This window comes from Haplochromis burtoni, unplaced genomic scaffold, assembly GCF_018398535.1.
Source record: "Haplochromis burtoni strain Fernald_Lab_line unplaced genomic scaffold, NCSU_Asbu1 Contig_482, whole genome shotgun sequence".
Lineage (NCBI taxonomy): Eukaryota > Metazoa > Chordata > Actinopteri > Cichliformes > Cichlidae > Haplochromis > Haplochromis burtoni.
This window is the reverse complement of record NW_024582843.1, coordinates 226,057-243,654: the sequence shown is the minus strand read 5'-3', so window position 1 is coordinate 243,654 and position 17,598 is coordinate 226,057. Positions and strand designations below refer to the sequence as shown.

General features: G+C 43.1%; 1 protein-coding gene across 12 annotated transcripts in view; it reads right to left on the bottom strand.

Moving 5' to 3' along the window:
• myt1b (myelin transcription factor 1b) overlaps positions 1-17,598 on the bottom strand; it is a 172,637-nt gene that overhangs the window by 38,042 nt on the left and 116,997 nt on the right. For 9 of the 12 annotated variants that reach the window (XM_042213798.1, XM_014341423.2, XM_042213799.1 and 6 more), the window contains 5 exons: positions 11,528-11,634; positions 5,430-5,484; positions 3,670-3,700; positions 2,509-2,571; positions 482-843 (listed from right to left, as the gene is read on the bottom strand). In XM_042213798.1, coding sequence (XP_042069732.1) covers positions 482-843; positions 2,509-2,571; positions 3,670-3,700; positions 5,430-5,484; positions 11,528-11,634 — 618 coding nt within the window. The other 3 variants (XM_014341426.2, XM_014341425.2, XM_042213801.1) reach the window with 3 other exon arrangements.

The window sequence follows — 17,598 nt, the reverse complement described above, 5'->3', positions numbered from 1 at the left end:
CATGTAGTTGTAAAACAGCATAATAATATATTAAGTAATCCAAAGTATTCAGAATACGTTACTCAATGAGAGTAACGTAACGGAATACGTTACAAAATACATTTTGGGGCATGTATTCTGTAATCTGTAGTGGAATACATTTTAAAAGTAACTTTCCCAACACTGACTAGAGCCAACATAGCGATACAATTAAATATATCAGTTCTGCTAATGGAAATACCAGTCTTCCTTGATTATAGTAGTCCTGACTCAAATGAAGAAGCAGGTAGTGAGGAAGCTGAGTGGGGTCTAAATAAAAGACACTCCAGTGGGAATCGTACGATCAACCAATTTGGGAGTTTAACCCATCAAGCAATTACAGTCAGGTATCTTGGCCTTAATCTGCTTCAGTATTGAAGTACATGATGAATATGTGCTCCTTTGATGCTGTGGTTAATTTTCACTGTACCCCTCTTTGTTACCAACAAGCTATGTTTCATACCTTCATCAGCTGCAAAGTTCTCCTCCTTCTTATACGTCTCTTCCTCCTCTTTCTGTTGTGTGTTCTCCTCCCGACCGTTTGTCTGTCCGTCCTGTGTGAGTTCTGTCATTTCCTCTCTCTCCTCCTCCACACCTGTGTCTGTCTCCTCCACTTCCTCTTCTACCTTGGCTCCTTCTGTTTTCTCTCCATCGCCCTCAGCCTCACTGCTTGCGTCACTCTCTGCACTGAAACCTTCATCTAGGGCTAGTTTCAGGGGGTGGGACTTCCTCTTGGAGGCAGGCCGTTCTGTTTCCTGTTCTTGTTCCTGCTCTGCCTCTGCTTCGTCTAGACGGCGCTTTCTTGCTATTGGGCAACCCAGAATGCTTGTGATGGGGGAAAAGGAGAAGACAAGAAGAAAAGGGAGAGAACAAAATTAAGAAAATCAAGCTGGGTTATAAGTGAAACAACAACCTAACACGTCTAACAGAACCACAGCAGAAGGAGGCAGGGTTTTTTTCTGACATGAAACAGGATGGAGCTGCTTTTTCCAGTATGAATCAACACGCCTGAGGGGGGCGCCATGCTAGCTGACTCAGATATCACAACCAATCTCAGCCAATTGAGTGGAACGTTTAATGAACAACTCGTATGGAGAGGCGGGCGGGCGATGCAGCAGAGGGTGAAATCCAATAAACTCCTTCTTACGCTCACCTGGGAGACGCTGAGGGAGTCTGAGGAACGATCTATAAACAAAGTGCATCTCAAAATTGCCTGCTGAACAAATACACATGTAAACAGATAGCTAATATCTGCCCCTCAATAAAGACGAGTCACAAGCCAGTGAGCTGCCCCGAGTCTCCCAGGATCTCCCAGGGCGAACGACACAGACGATGAATGAAGGGATGGGGAATGAAGCTGGAATAACACCTGAAGAAATCACATTTCACCACTGCCCACTGAAAGGTTTATTACTTAGGTTTAGATTTAGATGCTCTGGGAGTCTGGTATGTGACATAATGAATGTGCTCTATTTGCAATCTGACTCAGTAAGTATCTTTAAAAGTCATTCACATTGTCTCCATCTGCGATTTAAATAACAAAGAATCGAAATGGTGCTGAGGAACCCAAGAAGCTGTGCAGTTTACCATTTGGTTTTTCTATTTTTTCTATTTCTATCTTTATTTTACAAATAATCAGAAGGAATTATAAGGATAGTAATGAGTGGGAGAACTAGATTCATTTTATGACTGGGAGATGTAAAAGCAGGAAATGTGGACATAAAGCAGAAAAACGTATCCTCAATCAGCTTCCCTCTAATCTGTGCTTTTTCTCTTGTCAAAAACACTTTTGTTGAACCTGATTTCTTCTGATCTGAATGGAAACAACTAACTCTCTGCTACATCCTTTTCCATTAGCACTGCAAAAGAGGACCATTTTGCTCATGACTTGACTTCAGTAACATCATACTATTAACACTACAAAACTAAAAGATGTAGCTTACCTCAGCTTAACAAACGTCTAGCCTGGCTGTGTCCAAAGATAAGTAATTAAGTTGATAAGAATCTTTAAAGCTCATTAATCAAGAAATCATTTGTTTGTCTGTAATGTGAATAGCACTGTTTTATGCCAGGAGATAGATTTTGGAATCTTGTTGTCACGGTGAGGACAAAAGTCTCCCAAGACCACCACTTTGAACTGTGGTTCCAAAGTGCTGTTTGGAAGAATTTGGGTGGATATAGCCATGGCTACATATAGTTAGAACCTGGCTATTTCACTCAATTCTGTTCTTTATGCTTTTTTAATAAATTTTTTTTTACATTTCATCTGTATTCTTTATGCTAAGCTAGAAATCCAGCTGCTGGCTTGAGCTTCATAATTAGCGCACAGATATAAAAGTAGCATTGATGTTCTCGTCTAACGCTCAGTATTACAGCGAGTAATGCCAAATAAAAGCACAAAGCAGATGATATGGGACAGAGAACAGAGAGGACAGACAAGACTGAGACAAAGGACAGAGAGACAGAGGGTGGGGTTTTAATCTGCCCTACCTTCTGTGTCGTGAGTATCTCCCACTGATATGGCCTGAGCCATTGCATCCAGGGGTGGGGCAGCTGGATGGGATGGATGGAGGTTAGAGATATGTTTAAGGCACGGGTGCATTTTAGTCCCTGTGCAGTAGCAATGATAAACACAGGCAGTAAATAAAAAAGAAAAGGTCAATTAAGACAAACAAAATAAAGTGAAGCACAGACATGCAATCTGAGCACGTGTCACACAAACGCACGTGTCCCCACTCTTCTACCAGACACACATAATGCATGAATGCAGGTGGTATCATGCAAGAGAAAACATAATATTCTCTGTCATACATCAACCCTGGCCTATATCCTGTTACTGTGAGAGATAAGGATCAGCCGAGGCCTGCTGTAATTTCCCCTGCTCTGCTCTCTTCACCAGTCATCATCATCAGTTCTTGCTCACTCTATTTTCTTTCTCTCTCTCTCTCTCCTTTGATTCAGGTTGCTATGACCCCTCAGGATGGCTCATTTCAATTCTCATTAACTTCCCCCAGCAATTGCCCTTTATTACTCCAATTATCCTTATTATTAATTTCACTTATTAAAAAATGCTGCATTTGCATTTTAAATCAGCCACTCTCTGGCCTCTTTTTTTTTTCTTCTTAATCCCAAAACCACAAGTATTTTTTTGGAGTGCTGAGTAGAGATCAATGCTCAGAGGTGAAGTGTGACAAAATGAGAGAGGATGAAAAAATCATTTGGAAGGAGGGCAAGGAAGGGCGATGACTGGCTTTTGTGGACCCTGAAAGCTGGTCCCTGAGTGGGAAACTATGGAGAGGAGCTAAGGGCGGGAGAAAAAACTAAATAATAGCCCTTCACAGTCCTCTCTTCTTGTGCTGCATCCTTTGATCAGACTGCAAAAAGATCGTACACCTTTTTCATTGGATGTACTGTATGTGTTCATAGCAGGAAACAGCAAAAGGCTGCAAGAAATCAATAGCAGCCTGTTGGAGGCACTGACCACGAACTGAGAAGTGCTGATAATGAGTAATAGGAAAAGAATAATATACAGCGTCATCTAAAGAGAGTGTATGAGTGCCAGGGTGGGGGAGATACGAGGTGAGGGTTTGGCGGGATATATAAATGAACTTTATGAAAGGGATTTGCACAAAGATGAAGGTGTTTCCTTACCTCAGCTCTTGTCCTACAAGCTCAATAGGAACTGAAAGGGGGGGGGGGAACAAAGGTGAACAACTGCTCAGAACGCTGCGCTGCTAAAAGAAACTCAGATCAATAAATCACAAATGCATATGAATCCCAGAAGGATTCCTCATAGAGGCTTAGACACACACACATTCCGAAAAATCCTAAAACACACCTACATGCTCCTGGGTTCACACATACACATCTACATGTAAAACAAACAAGAGTAAAGCAAACATGCTGCATAAAAAAAGCACGCACACACAAACAGAAAGGCTAAATCAGCCAAACTGCACAACACCGTTCAGAAAAAGTGACAGTTATATGCAGACTTCAGCAATAAAACATGATTAATTGTTACACTTTAGTTACCATAATTGGGGAAAAGAAATTAAAAGGAAAACTGCCTTCATCAGGAGAAAACAGCACTTCATTCAGGGCCAACTTATAGTAATTGCCTTCAAAACATAAATCACGCTCTGCTCCCATAGAGCACGCGCACACTTGCCGGCTGTGGGCATCGATTGGGAGTTGAGCGATAGAATGAGTTTTTGGAGAAATATCCTATTTTCATTTAAAGCCAAAATGAAAAAACAATAGGATCCTGGAGAATTCAGTTTGGCCTCCAATATCACATGCATTAATCACATGTCAGAAATAGCCTGGGTATCAAGATACACTAAGAGCACTAAGACACATGCACACATGCATACACACACATGTTTTTTTGTTTGTGTGTGTGTGTGTGTGTGTGTGTGTGTGTGTGTGTGTGTGTGTGTGTGTGTGTGCGCGCATGCAACATCGTAGTTTCTCAGTCTTTCATCATGCAGTTGGAATGACTGGACGCCTTCTGAACGCCCTGTGAACTGTTGCTTTGCTGTCTTGTTTCTAAACATCAAACACACATGCAAATGCAAACACACCAAGGAACTCACACATATCAATATGGATATTTACACATTCATTCAAGTGCACATTAAATTTACATGTGTTTGTACACATAAACACACAGCCATACGTACACGTGGACTAAAAAAATATGGAGTAGCAAGGGCTGTGGTTTTTGAGATATTCTAGGAGTTATGACTCAAAAGTAATGCATCGATATTACTGATCTGTTCAGTGGGCATTAGCACGTACACATAAAGCCACAAGGTTTCCTTTCATTCGTTTGTGCCCTTAGAGAGAAGGGTCATACATTGGGTATGAGGGCTCAACTTGAATGGTTTATAATGAGGATGAAAATGATTAGAATCGTGCTCTGGTCTTATCAGATGTCGACATAATTGAACACCTATGGTAGGATTTGGAGCAATGTGTTAAGACAGCCCTCTCCAACACCGTTATTACAGCACCAAATATGTTTTGGGAGAACGGTGTTCATTCTTAAAGAAGAGTTGCAGAGACTTGAGGAATCAGTAGCCACATACATGTACAGATTTACTTAGAGGAGCAAATTAGCCTTTGCTAATATTGGGGCAGACATTTCCACATGTTACGTGTTACATCCAATACTACAGAGAAGCTCTGATGTTGGAGAGCAGCGTGTGTACATACTGCTGAGTAAAGACACGCAGAGACCTTTTTTTATTCACCGTCTTTGTCACTCATGTTTATGTGTACAGACAAACATACATTCTGAGTCCACGAACCCACACGCTTGTCAAAAAGCAGAAGAGATGCTTGGCTGTGAAGGAGTGTTTGTAAATGTAACTGTTGCAGACTGGGCCTGAGTGACCGACACTCACCTCTGATTCCCTTGGACCGAGTGCGAGTTCGCTTATCGTCACCCTCTACGCTCATCTGTGAAGAAAAGGAGAAAGCACGAGCAGAGAGAGCAAAGAAGAGGAGAAGGAGAGGGGGAAAGAAACCATCAGAGGTAATTTCTCAATTCTCTCACTATTTTCCACCACACATCTACAGCTAATTGCACTTGTCTTCCTTCAAAACAACGACTATAGTAACCCACGCTCAGGAAGTTCCCATTAAAACACACCAAAGGTAGCTCTGACACAAAGAGATGATCATATCTTTAATTCTCCTTTGCTCGCCCAACCTCACTCACTTAGTATACTTTAAAAACCTTATAAACCACTAGAGCCAACATCAGTCTCGTTTAGGCTACTATAAGGGCAGCATGGTGTAGAAAGAAAAAACAAACTTGGTTGTTCAAGCTACTTTTTAGCTCCCTCCCCACCCTCACCCCTCACACACCTCTTATCACTCCCCCTGTAATTTCCTGCATCTGAGTGGTGCTCATGATTGTAGTCTGTAGAGAGGCAACAGGCGGTGAACGCAGAGGGGCCATGGCCCCTGTAAGCAAAGGGACTGACAATCATAACTATGCTGAATATAATAATAAAGCAAAAACACACAGGCAGCCAGAAAGCCACTGTAATAACCCTTTTAAGAAGAGGACTTGTGTGTGTGTGTGTGTGTGTGTGTGTGTGTGTGTGTGTGTGTGTGTGTGTGTGTGTGTGTGTGTGTGTGTGTGTGTGTGTGTGTGTGCTGGGTCTGCCACTAACTCCTGGCTCAGCTTTTAAGGCACAAAGGAGCAGGTGTTAACCCTGCTACCTCACACACACACACTGACCACACCTCCTCAGCATTACCTCTCCACACTGAACACTGCTCCCAATGCACTCTAAAGCTATCAGATGCTTTTTAGACACAATGGAGCCATTAGCTTTGATTACTGGACTCTGGGTAGATTTTTTTTTTTTTTAATCGCAGGTCTACCCCTTTTTCTGTCTCACTCTTCCTCCATCCTATGCTCGTCTACCACCCTTTTATCCCCCCGGTTGCCTGTACTCCCCTCTTCATGCCCAGCCACTTAGCTGCTTTGTTGCTTCTCTATAGTCAAGTTGGCAGAGCCACAGTGGGATTCAAACACGGGGTCCCTGTTTCTTGTAGTCTTTTTCTCCTCCTCTCTCTATTTGGCAATGTCCCTTTCCTGCTAAAAGACTACTTATGAAAAGAAGGAGGGAAAGAGGGATGAGAGGAGGATGAAACACGCTGTTGTTGTTTTTGTTAAGGGCTTTTCTTTCCCCCTGTCTCCCGAAGAGGGTGCACTTCATTCATTAATGTTTAGTGTTTGGCCGGAGGTACAGGTGCAGGCACAGGCCCCTCCCTTCCTCTGCGAAAATCCACTGCCTTGCCTTGCCCTATGCTCCTCTCTCTCTCTCTCCCTCTCGCTCCCTCACACACACACATGCACGCACACACACACACACAGACTGTCTCTTGCCACTCTGGCTTCAGCTCTTTTGATCAAGCGCTTAGTGTAGAAGTCATGCAACAAGCACCAGCTTTGTGCCCTGCCTGAAGGGAGCAGTTGACTCCTTCTGTGCTCCACTCTCAGTGCTGTGTGGGAAGAGGAGCGGATGAGTGTGCAGTAATGACTTCTCGGTCATGTGTGTATGCTCTTTTAGCCTACACAAGTGCGTGCCTGCCTGCATATAGCTCAAATCCATTTCCTTACACTCAATTGTCTGCACTTGTTAGAATGGAAGCGCAGACATGGAATATAAGAAATAGATTTGCAAGCTTCCTGTACTTCATGTGCATGTTTCGGAGTTGTTGTTTTGGGGGGGTTTTCCTCCTTCTCATTCTGTTTCAAAGAGAATACTGTTCATCTAACCCCACTAGATTTAGAAAAAATGTGGAATGGCTTGTCTAATTTGAAATATTAAGCACAAATTAATATTATCAATAGCAATGAATGTCATATATTAAAACAACTAAACAGCTAAACAGCATGTGCTGAGAAAATGCAATAACCAGGTGAGCCCTCAAGCCTAAACATTAAAAACTTTAGCTCAGTATTTTAAATAAAAAAGTAAAAGTAATAGATAAGTGAATCTGAAAATGAATGTAAATATTAGGTAGAAGTAATGGCTAAAGAGATAAAACAGCTAAAAGTTAAGACATATAGTACGATACCTCAAAGAGAAAAGTGGTGGAGCAGAAATATATTTTGCTCATAATAACCAGCTTGTATACTTGTATGAACACAACTTTTTCTTGTTGGTATTTTAGATTTTATTACTGATACAGCATATAACCTTGTAATATTAACACCCATACCTATAATTTAATTAAATGGCTTTCCCAAAGCCCCAACTGTCAAACTAAAATAGTTTATTTATCCACACCCAAGTTTGCTAACATACATGACAAGAAATTGATTTGGCTTGAAAATTGACTGAAAAGATTAATCAGTCATCAAAACAGCTGCAGACTCCTTTTCCTTTGAACAACAAGGCTAATTGAAAAATCAATTCCTCGTTTCAGCTCTTATTGCTACTTTTACTTAACCAATATGATATGATTACTTTTTCTACCGGTGAAGCAGAGTGGCCAGACAGTTTGCAAGGCAGCAATTTGGAGAAAAAATAGAAGACATGAAACACAAAAAGAGCTTTCTAATAAATGTTTAACCTCTAAATCAATTTAGATTTTCACAGTTACAAAAGGTAAAGTTATATTTAAATGTGATTAAGAGATTTAGTAGATGCATCAAAGAATCAAAGGCTAACATATGAAAACAGATCTATGTGATCTATGTTTTATGTGACTGGGTTTTATTGGAAAGGAAAGAAGATGTCTGGGAAGATGCGATACAGAATATGTGCATATGAGACTGAACTACACATTCCTCCTTCATGAAAAGATGATATACTATTCTCTTACCCCTGTAGTTCTCCCCCCTCTTTCCTTTCCCTCCTCCCTATATTGATAGGCATTGGATGAATCAAAACCTGGACTGAAAAGGGCTCCCATTGCTTTCATGTTTGTGTAACCATAGCTACGCACATTTAAATAGGTAAGCACATCTGAGCTCTCCCCTCTTTCCTGTCCTTTTTCTCAATTCCAGCTCATTAAATTTGTATGAACACAAAGTCACTGCAAATGAATCCAGATGCAGCCAGGCAAGCATTCACCTGATTTTTATAATCATTTTCAAAAGGTCCTTTTTAAAGGTATGTTCAAAACTTGTCCTTTACCTTGCTTTCTTTTAATTAGACTCCTTGAACATTGCACCTATGTAGGTGGACCTACACAGTACCAGTAATGTCTTATGCACAACAGAGAAAGGCAGAGAATGAAAAAGAAGGAGATAGTGTGTCAGGCTGTGAGTGTGCGGCAATATGCGCGTGTGCGATGTGGGGTTTAACTAGTATGAAATGATGAAATGTGGCAGCAGAAGAAGGAGAAAAGAAGAGGTGGAGGAAGAGGAGGAGGAAGGCTCTTCCCTACAGGCTGTGTTATACATTATCAATTATGTCCTTCTTTGTGTGCAGGAGGACCTCAGCTCAGCTCTGCATTCTGACAGCTCTATGTAAATGGCTGGCTGGGGGCAATGACTTCAGAGAGAAGGTCATCCTCTGTCCCCTGGTGCACATAAATGACTCTTTTATTCATTTTCAGGTTTACAAGAGTAGATGAGGAAAGGAGGGGGTTAAGGTGGGGGGTTGCGACACAGGGAGAGGAGTTGGAGAAAAGCATTTGCAACTGACAGAGAAGACTGACATCTCCAAAAATCACCTGAAGCTGCCAATTAGAGGCGGGCCTACAGTTCCCTCTGCATGGCCTCCATGTTGGACCATCGCACGTCGAGCCCCTTGACAACTCCACTTTAATGATTCAGGGAGGAAGGAGCACGCGAGAAGACTGAGCATGTCTGACTGCATAATGGGTCAGCTGCTGTCAAAGGTTTGCAATTTACAGTGTGAGTCATCCTCGAATGATTTCAAGGTTTGTAACTAAACATCTTTTCGGTGCTAATGCTCAGTCTGTTTCATCTATCTCTACTGCAAGTCAAAAAAGACAATAAGAAGGTATCATAAGTGGCAGAGGCCTCTTCACGTGATGTAGTGTTTGAAAGCAGCACATCTCTCTTCTCCTCCTCTCTGTCACTCCTTCAGTAGCAGAAATCAAACCAAATCAATAAAAGTCATCACTTTAGATGAACCCTAGCCATCAGGGGGGAAGCAAAACTACTTTTACTGGGCCCAGGGGGAAACAACCCCCGCTCCTCTCTCCTTCAAACTCTCTTCCATCTCGTTCCATCTAATTGTCGCTCTCATTTGCAGTGCAAAGAAAAAACTAAAAGTTGGTCTTAATGATGAAAGTAGAATTCTTAGAATTATGACATTTTCTAGGTATTTCCCCTCAAAGACTAAAACCCAGTTAAGGTAAAAATTATTTCAAAAGCATCTTTTTCAAAAGAGCTTCCAAAGCAGAAAATTACTAGAAGCACAAAAAGGGGCTTTAAAGAGACTCGGGAGTTTTTCAAAAGGACAAAACGGCAGCAAGACAAAGTGCTGAGCAGCAGGAGCACCTGGGGTCAAAGCAAATGCAATATCAGTGACTAATGTCCCCTATAACTGATAACATGATCTTATTGAAGGCTTGTGTCAGCATTTCATAAGAAGAACATTATGCCAACAGTCAAACATGGTGGTGGTAGTATGATGCTGTGAGGCTGTTTTGCTGATTCAGAACCGCTGTGATTTACCATAATTGATAGAACCATGAATTCTGCTCTCTACCAGAAAATTCTAAAGTCTGCCCTGAAGCTCAAGTACACCTGACTTATGCAGTAGAGCAACAATCCAAAATACACAGCAAGTCCACCTCTGAAAGGTTAAGAGGTGGTCAAGTCAAGGTCTGGCCTTAAATCCAATTGAGATGCCTTGGCATCAAAGAAGAGCACTCCAAAATTTCTCCGCAGTGGAGTGAAAGACAATTGCCAGTTAGCGCAGATGCTTGAGTGCAGTTTTTGCTGTCAAGGGTGGCCCAACCAGTTATTAGGTTTAGGGGGCAATCGCTTTTCCATACAGCACCAGGAAGGTTTGGATAGCTTTCTTCCATTAATAAATGAAATCGGGATATAAAAACTGCGATTTGAATAAGAAATCGGGAAGGGGGCTCTGTGCAAAATAAGCAATTAATAGCAACAGTTTTGCTTCACGTGTGGGTCTGTGCTTTTCAGTCACAAAGATAGATGCTGCTTTCAAACCAGGCTTTCTAGCTAATAACTTCAACCTCTCGTCCAAATTCATTTACCTCTGGCTCCAGGAAACTACGACAGCAGGTCCAAAACCCATCAGTGATGTCACAGTGGCTATCAGTTTCAAAATGTAAACGTTTTAGTCCCTTCCTTGTTCAGAGTTGCTTTGAGAATGGGAGTCCTTGCCGGAATTTATTTGGGCTGTGTCTGAAAATCTCAGAGAGGACTGTCAGACTGTTGTTTTCACAATGGAGAAACCTCCTTGAAAGGATGGCAAAGCAGGTCAGAAGTTTTAGACACGGCAGAGCAGGTTAAAGAGAAGAAAAGAGGTGTTGGTGGAAGGGAGCATTTTTCTCCTCTGCTGATAAGGCAGAATATCATGCATTTAAAAAAAGTATGAGCAGCTCAAGGACATCCTTTTGAGTTTCTTTTTTTATTGTGTTTCAATAGGAAAAAAAACCCTGTGAAGTGAACTCAGCAGTAGCAGGAAAACGCTGAGCTGTGCCACGCTGAGCTTAACTAAGCTGAGTGGGGCCGAGGCAAAAGATGGGCAGGGCCAAGCGGGAGATTTGATGTGCTGTTTGATTCACGTTTTTTCTGTCCTGCATGGCTGTCTAAAATACCCTGCACCCTAAGACACACACACACACATACATATACACAGCCTGCTTTATTGCCCTCTGCTCCATCTGCCTCCACCCTTTTTGACTTTCCCCTGCTGAGTTGGGGATTGGAGGGAAATGCTCAGGAAGCAGAATCAGATTGGAAAGGGGTGTGGTGGCGAGTGATGAAGCGGGTGGGGATGTACAAGGGGGCTGTGTTGTCACTCACCATGATTGGTCGACGGCTCTGCAGTCTCTGGGAGGCCTGACAGCGGCTGCTGGTCCTCTCGCCTCGTGTCCACCGCTGGTTCACCAGCTCACCCCGAAACTCATTTTCTGTTGGTAGAAAAGGAAGAAACAAGAGCAAGAGGTGGGGCAAGAGAAAGGGATGGGTTAGGAGAGGGGACAGATTTGGGAGAAAGAAAAAGAAGGGAAAAAGAGAGAGAGTTGTCATGTGAAATCATCAGCGCCAGTAGATGGGCAGTGTGTGGTTAGAGGAAGAGAGAAGAGGGTGGGGGTTTTACTTTGAGGGAATGCTGGGGCACTCAAGCGTGCTGCAGACGATCCTTTATTAACTAAAAGACAAGTATGTATGCATCTCGTGGGCGCACGCGCACACACACACACACACACACACACACACACACACACACACACACACACACACACACACACAGAGGCACAGTTAAGTGCCCCAGCTGGGATCCCTGTCAGTCTACTATTAGAATCAATCAAATTTGTGCATTTTTATCAAGTTTTTCAGGGAGCGTATATATGAAGAAACGGGGTGGTGGTAGTGGTGATGGTGGTGGTGCTGGGGAGCAATGTCAGGGGAGAGAGGTTGAAGAATGGCTAGCATATAATGAATCGCACATAAATCAAACTGCTCTTCTTCCTCCCCCCCTCACTCTTTTTTCATCAAGGTAATAGCTCTTCAGTTTATCTTTGTGATGACGGCCTGAGACAAACACAGTATTACAAATCCCTTTGTGCTCATAGTGATGCCAGTGCAGGTGTTAAATACAAAACAGAGACGTAGTTTCAAGATCAGGTGGGGAAATAAAGTGTAGATTTTTCTTTTTTCTGGGAGTGCTCAAGGCTGAACTTTGCAACTCGTGTCGCTTCAGCTCTGTCTCTTTCTCCCACTCGGTTTTCAAGCACTGCTGAGCTGGTACAGTGAAATCTGATCCTTTTTGAGATACACACATAACTACTATATATATATATATATACTTAAGTATATACATATATATATATATAGTAATATACACATATATATATATATATATATATATATATATATATATATATATATATACTATATATATATATATATATATATATATATAACCTTTAGCTTTCACCTTGGTTACACAGAACACTCTGAAAGAGAAAGCGTCCTTCAGCTTAGACTGACTGTATGACCAGGCATTTGGGCCACTCTGTTGAAAATGTAAATGGAAGCTGCAGTGGTGCTTGAGAGCAATCATGCCCAGAACTCAGAATTTGTGGTGGGAATTCAAGATAGAATGTTTTTAAATAACTAATGCAGCTCTTACAAATAACCTCCAGCAGTCTTCTGAGGCAACAAAACCTAAAGCTCTCTGAACAAATCCTCGGCCTTTATTGACTGCATCCCTACCTTTTCATTTCTCTTAAGTTTTTTTATTCTTTATTTCCATGCTTGACTGTCCTGTGCGTGAACCCGTGAGTGAGAGTGGCGCACTAAAAGCAGTGAGAGCAATGGTGGACGAGACAACAAAAGGCTGTGTGTCCGCATCCAAGGGGTCCTGAAGCAGACCCCTTGAACACCCCCTCCCCTTTCCCAACACACACACACCCTGACACACCAAAGCTCAGCCATTTACAAAATGCTTGTTTATCAACTTTCACCACCACCCCACCCCAGAGTGAAAAAGTGATTACAGCAGCAATACTTTAGGTCTGCATCTCTATCTCTGTCTCAGCTATCTCCACACAAACACATACACACACAAGTAGGCAAACTCCCATGCCTATTTTGCTTCCTCTCTGGTCTTTCTCCTTCCTTTTAAAGTGAAGTGAAGTGAGCATCCATCCTGTATTGTTAGTTTTGGGGCCAAGGAGCTGAGAGCCCTTCCTAAATGCCAAACATATAACAGCACTCTATTAGGACACATAGCCTGGGGCCGTGTGTCAGCAGCCCCCCGTTCACTCTGCTTAGTCCTGACCTCGTGCTGCACACACACACACACACACACACACACACACACACAGAGAGAGAAAATACAGCTGGAACCAAAGCTGAAGTGATTCATCACAGAAAGAGGTGTCAGAATTAACCCTTCTTTGGCATCTTGTGTTAAATTTAGAACAAAAAAAAGGAAATTAGAAAACTAATTTGAACCTCGCATGCTCAGGATCTGCTCTCTCTGATTCTTTGATCACATGCTGCTCTTTCTCCACCTAAAAGACTCACAGCTCATTATTTTACAGCAAAAGTTGGAGGAGTATGAGACAATTAGCCATTCACCGGGGACGTTTGGTTAATCAGAAGTGAGACAGTAGGTGGGAGTGAATGCAAAATGAATGGGTTTTTAGCTTGGGTTTTTTTGTTATTGAGGGGCAGATTTGCCAGTTATCTGCACAGAAAGAAAATAAATGATAAGAATCAATACCTGATCCAAAAAAGAAAACCTTTTACCTGAAAACAAAGTTTAGGCTGAAGTAATACCATTACAGGACTACGGCTTACTGTACTGGGACAATAGAGCAAAGAGGCCTAAATCCATAGTTAGATTAAATACGAGGGTGAACTGTCTGTAACAGCATTAGTGTGTGTACAGCGCTGGGGCCAGCTGTACACCCCTGGCCCCCTGTTAAGCAGGATTTAGAGACAACTTAGTGTGATTACAGCGAGCTGAGCAGACGGGAGCGAGAAATCAAAAGTTGTGCACCGGCGGGGTGGTTTCATGTTACTCTGTTGGTTTCTTTGTGTCAAAGCACAAAAGAAAGGAGAGTTTCCAGATTATGAGGCAGGTGTGAAAAGCAAATTTGTGATTTAAAGATCCTAGCTTGAAGGGCAAATTAAACAGGAAAGGTGACTAAAAGAGGGGCAGCTTGCAAGATGCTACTATCAGTTTAGTGATGGGGATTGGATGGAAAGGCAACAGCACCATGGCAACCAGCTTTTAGGAGGGGGGAGCTCCCCTGAGGGTCACCTTGACCTCTGAGAAAATGACACAAACCGCTGCTTCTAAGACTAAACTGAGCCGCACACCTGAAAATCTGTACCTCTCCGTTTTCCAAACACTTCTCCAAGTTGCGTTCCTCTCTCGAAGAATCTGTGCACTTTTGTCTTGCTTTTTTAATTAATTTTCACTTTTCTTTTTTATTTATTTCCCATTTCAATGCAGGCATGAAATTCATTATTTCCAGCCTTTCAGTTGAAATGCTTCCTCTCTACTGAAAGCCAGGGCCAACCCTGACCTTTGCTTGTATGGCTTAGATTTCTGATAGGCTTTGAATGACGAGGGTGCAATTTGGCCCCAGCTGCTCCTCCAGTGCGTTTATTGCGCTCCCTCCTCCGGCACCTGCTGTCCTCACCATCGCCTATTCAACCCTTCATAAATAGCGAGGTTTCCTCCTATCACAGTAACTACAAACACACACACACACACACACACACACACACAGGAGCAGGTCATATCAGAGGCTGCTACACGCAGCTCTATACGCTGCTGTAGCAGCATAAGGCACCAATAACCTAATTCGGTAATCCCCCTCCAAAACTAGGCTACATTTCACTGGAAACGTAAACAGAAGAAAAACAATAGGTGTTTTATCTTTTCTGCCTAGGATGCGTTACATGTGTGGCTCGGTATTTATTCTACATTAAGCCAAACAATAGGCCTGCGGATGCTTTTTCCATGCATTTAAATGAGATTTAACCAACTCCAGTGGAAGATTGTAAAAACTATTTTAAAGCCGCAGATATTTAAAAGCAGCGGAGACATTCTGCCGTTTAAAGTCCGCGTTTCCAACGGCGAAAACCAGGAAGCAAAGTAACGCCGAAAGCTTTCCTGACGGGCAGCTCAAGTTTCTCCCACTCTCTTCTGAGGTTACTACTGCTACAGTGGAGTGGGGAAAAACTTAAAGAGCGGGTGACATAACACTCTGTGTATCACCATCATCGGCAGCCCCATCTCTTTCCTCCATCTTAGGACGCGGGTGCTTTGACAAGCCGCGAGGCGCACACATCACGCGGCCATCTAAGCAAGGCAAGAAGGTGGGGTGAGCAAGAGAAGGGAGTGGGGGGTGTGAGGGATAAAAAACAAGAAAAAAACAACAACAGCACAGACGCACGGGCTCGCTTTCTGCACCGTGCCACAGTCCGAAAAGATCCAGTGAAACGTGCCACTCGAGGCTCCCCTCCCCGGCGTCTATTTTCAGTGCGCTTCTGAGGACTTTTTTTTTCATCTGCGCACTACTAAAGGCGGCTGACATTTGAAGAGAGCATCTCTGTTTTTTGCTGCAGAGGATCAAATGGTCAACCCCTCCCTCCATCCTTCCCTTTGCCTTTCTCTCTTTCTCGCAATCACACTCACTCCATCCATCCATCTGTCCACACACAAACACACGCAGGACTCCTGCTGCTCTACCTTTCTAATAATACAAACTCTGCACACATATCTCAATTTACTAGAAAGGGTGGGACGTGGTACAGTAAACGAGCAAATTTATTCCTGGAGACAGGAAGGTGAAACTAGAGGACGGAGCAGAGGATGGAGCATCGTACTGAGTGTGTCTTCTTCAAGCCCCACACTCTGATGATGAACTATTCCACACGGGCAGAGTGGCAGAGAAGTGCACGCATCAACTGAGGTTCCGAGAAAGCGCCATAATTGGTTTATTCCCACTTATTACACGGCGCCGGTGTAAACACACGCAGCATGGAAGGGGCTAAAATATAGCTTCATCTCCATCCTGAGCGGAAAATACTAATAGCAGCTGACAACGTAAATAAATGGAAAAAAGAAGAAAAAAATCAGGTCAAACTGTGGGGAGATCGCAGCTGTGGGTAAGTTTTAATCCACACCGGGGAATTAGGAAATATAAAAATGTGACATCAACACTAAACCGGTGCTAAATCGCGCTGTGGGGGGATGCTTTTAAATATCACACAGTCAAAGTCACGCACAAAGGCTGGGTAATTCCAGATGAATCATCACAGATCTAAACACTCAAAACATTTCTGATTACCTGTATCCGATAATATTTCCTCTGTGGTTTCGGCGCCGCGTTCTCGCTCTCTTTTTAGAGTTGCAGGCCAAGTAGTTTTCTTTAAAGAGGCACGATATCCCGAGTAAAAGCTCTCTGTGTTTGTTTTTTTCTTGTAAAAAGCAATCGTCTATCCCGTTCTAAACGTCCAGATGTGATAAATAAGAAGAGCGAGCTGAAGGTTGCACCGGCCTCTCTTGCGCAGCGCATCGGCGCACGGCTCCGTATCCGGGCGTTAAGATGTTACTTGTTTGTAAGCAAAAAACATGGCTTCATTTGCCTTTGTCAGCGAGGAGGGGAGAAAAAACGTAATATTGACTTACCTTTCCCTCATGAGCCATTGTACCACCCCCTCCCTCCACCCTTCCCTTCCTCCCTCCATCCATCCCATCCCCTCTCAACTCCCCACCCGCCCCTTTCAACTCCTCCCTCCGCCCTTTGCCATGACATCACGGAAGCTGTAGTAAAACCTCCAGCATCAGATGGGCAGGGCTTGAAGTCCCCTCTTACTACACACTAACTCAATGGGCATATGTGCACACACACACACACACACACACACACACACACACACACACACACACACACACACACACACCCCTCCCTGACTTTCGTCCTTTCTCTCTCCTAAGCATGTCTCAAGCCAGCGAAACGTACAACTTTAAACCAGATTTGACTCTAACTGCGCGCCATTTCCCACATATGAAAATAAAGTTTCCATTTCCCCAAACATCCCATAAACACCATTATCAGCGTGTAATCGTTGGTGAAGCATCTCTACGCCTCTGGGCTCCAACACAATATTAGACACCAGAATTAGCTCATGTTTTATACATTTCACCCGCTGACAAGTTCTTGATGTCCCCCAAAAGCATTACTGTAATCCTTCACCACCCCCAACGCACCCCGGAAAGTGGTACCGTCCAATAATTCATTCAGGGGGACTTTTTTTTTTTTTTTTTTTTTTTAGTCGAGGACCGTGAATTGATGTAGTAGCAGAGTCTGGATATGCGCGCAGCGCTGACAGCATCTGATAACTCC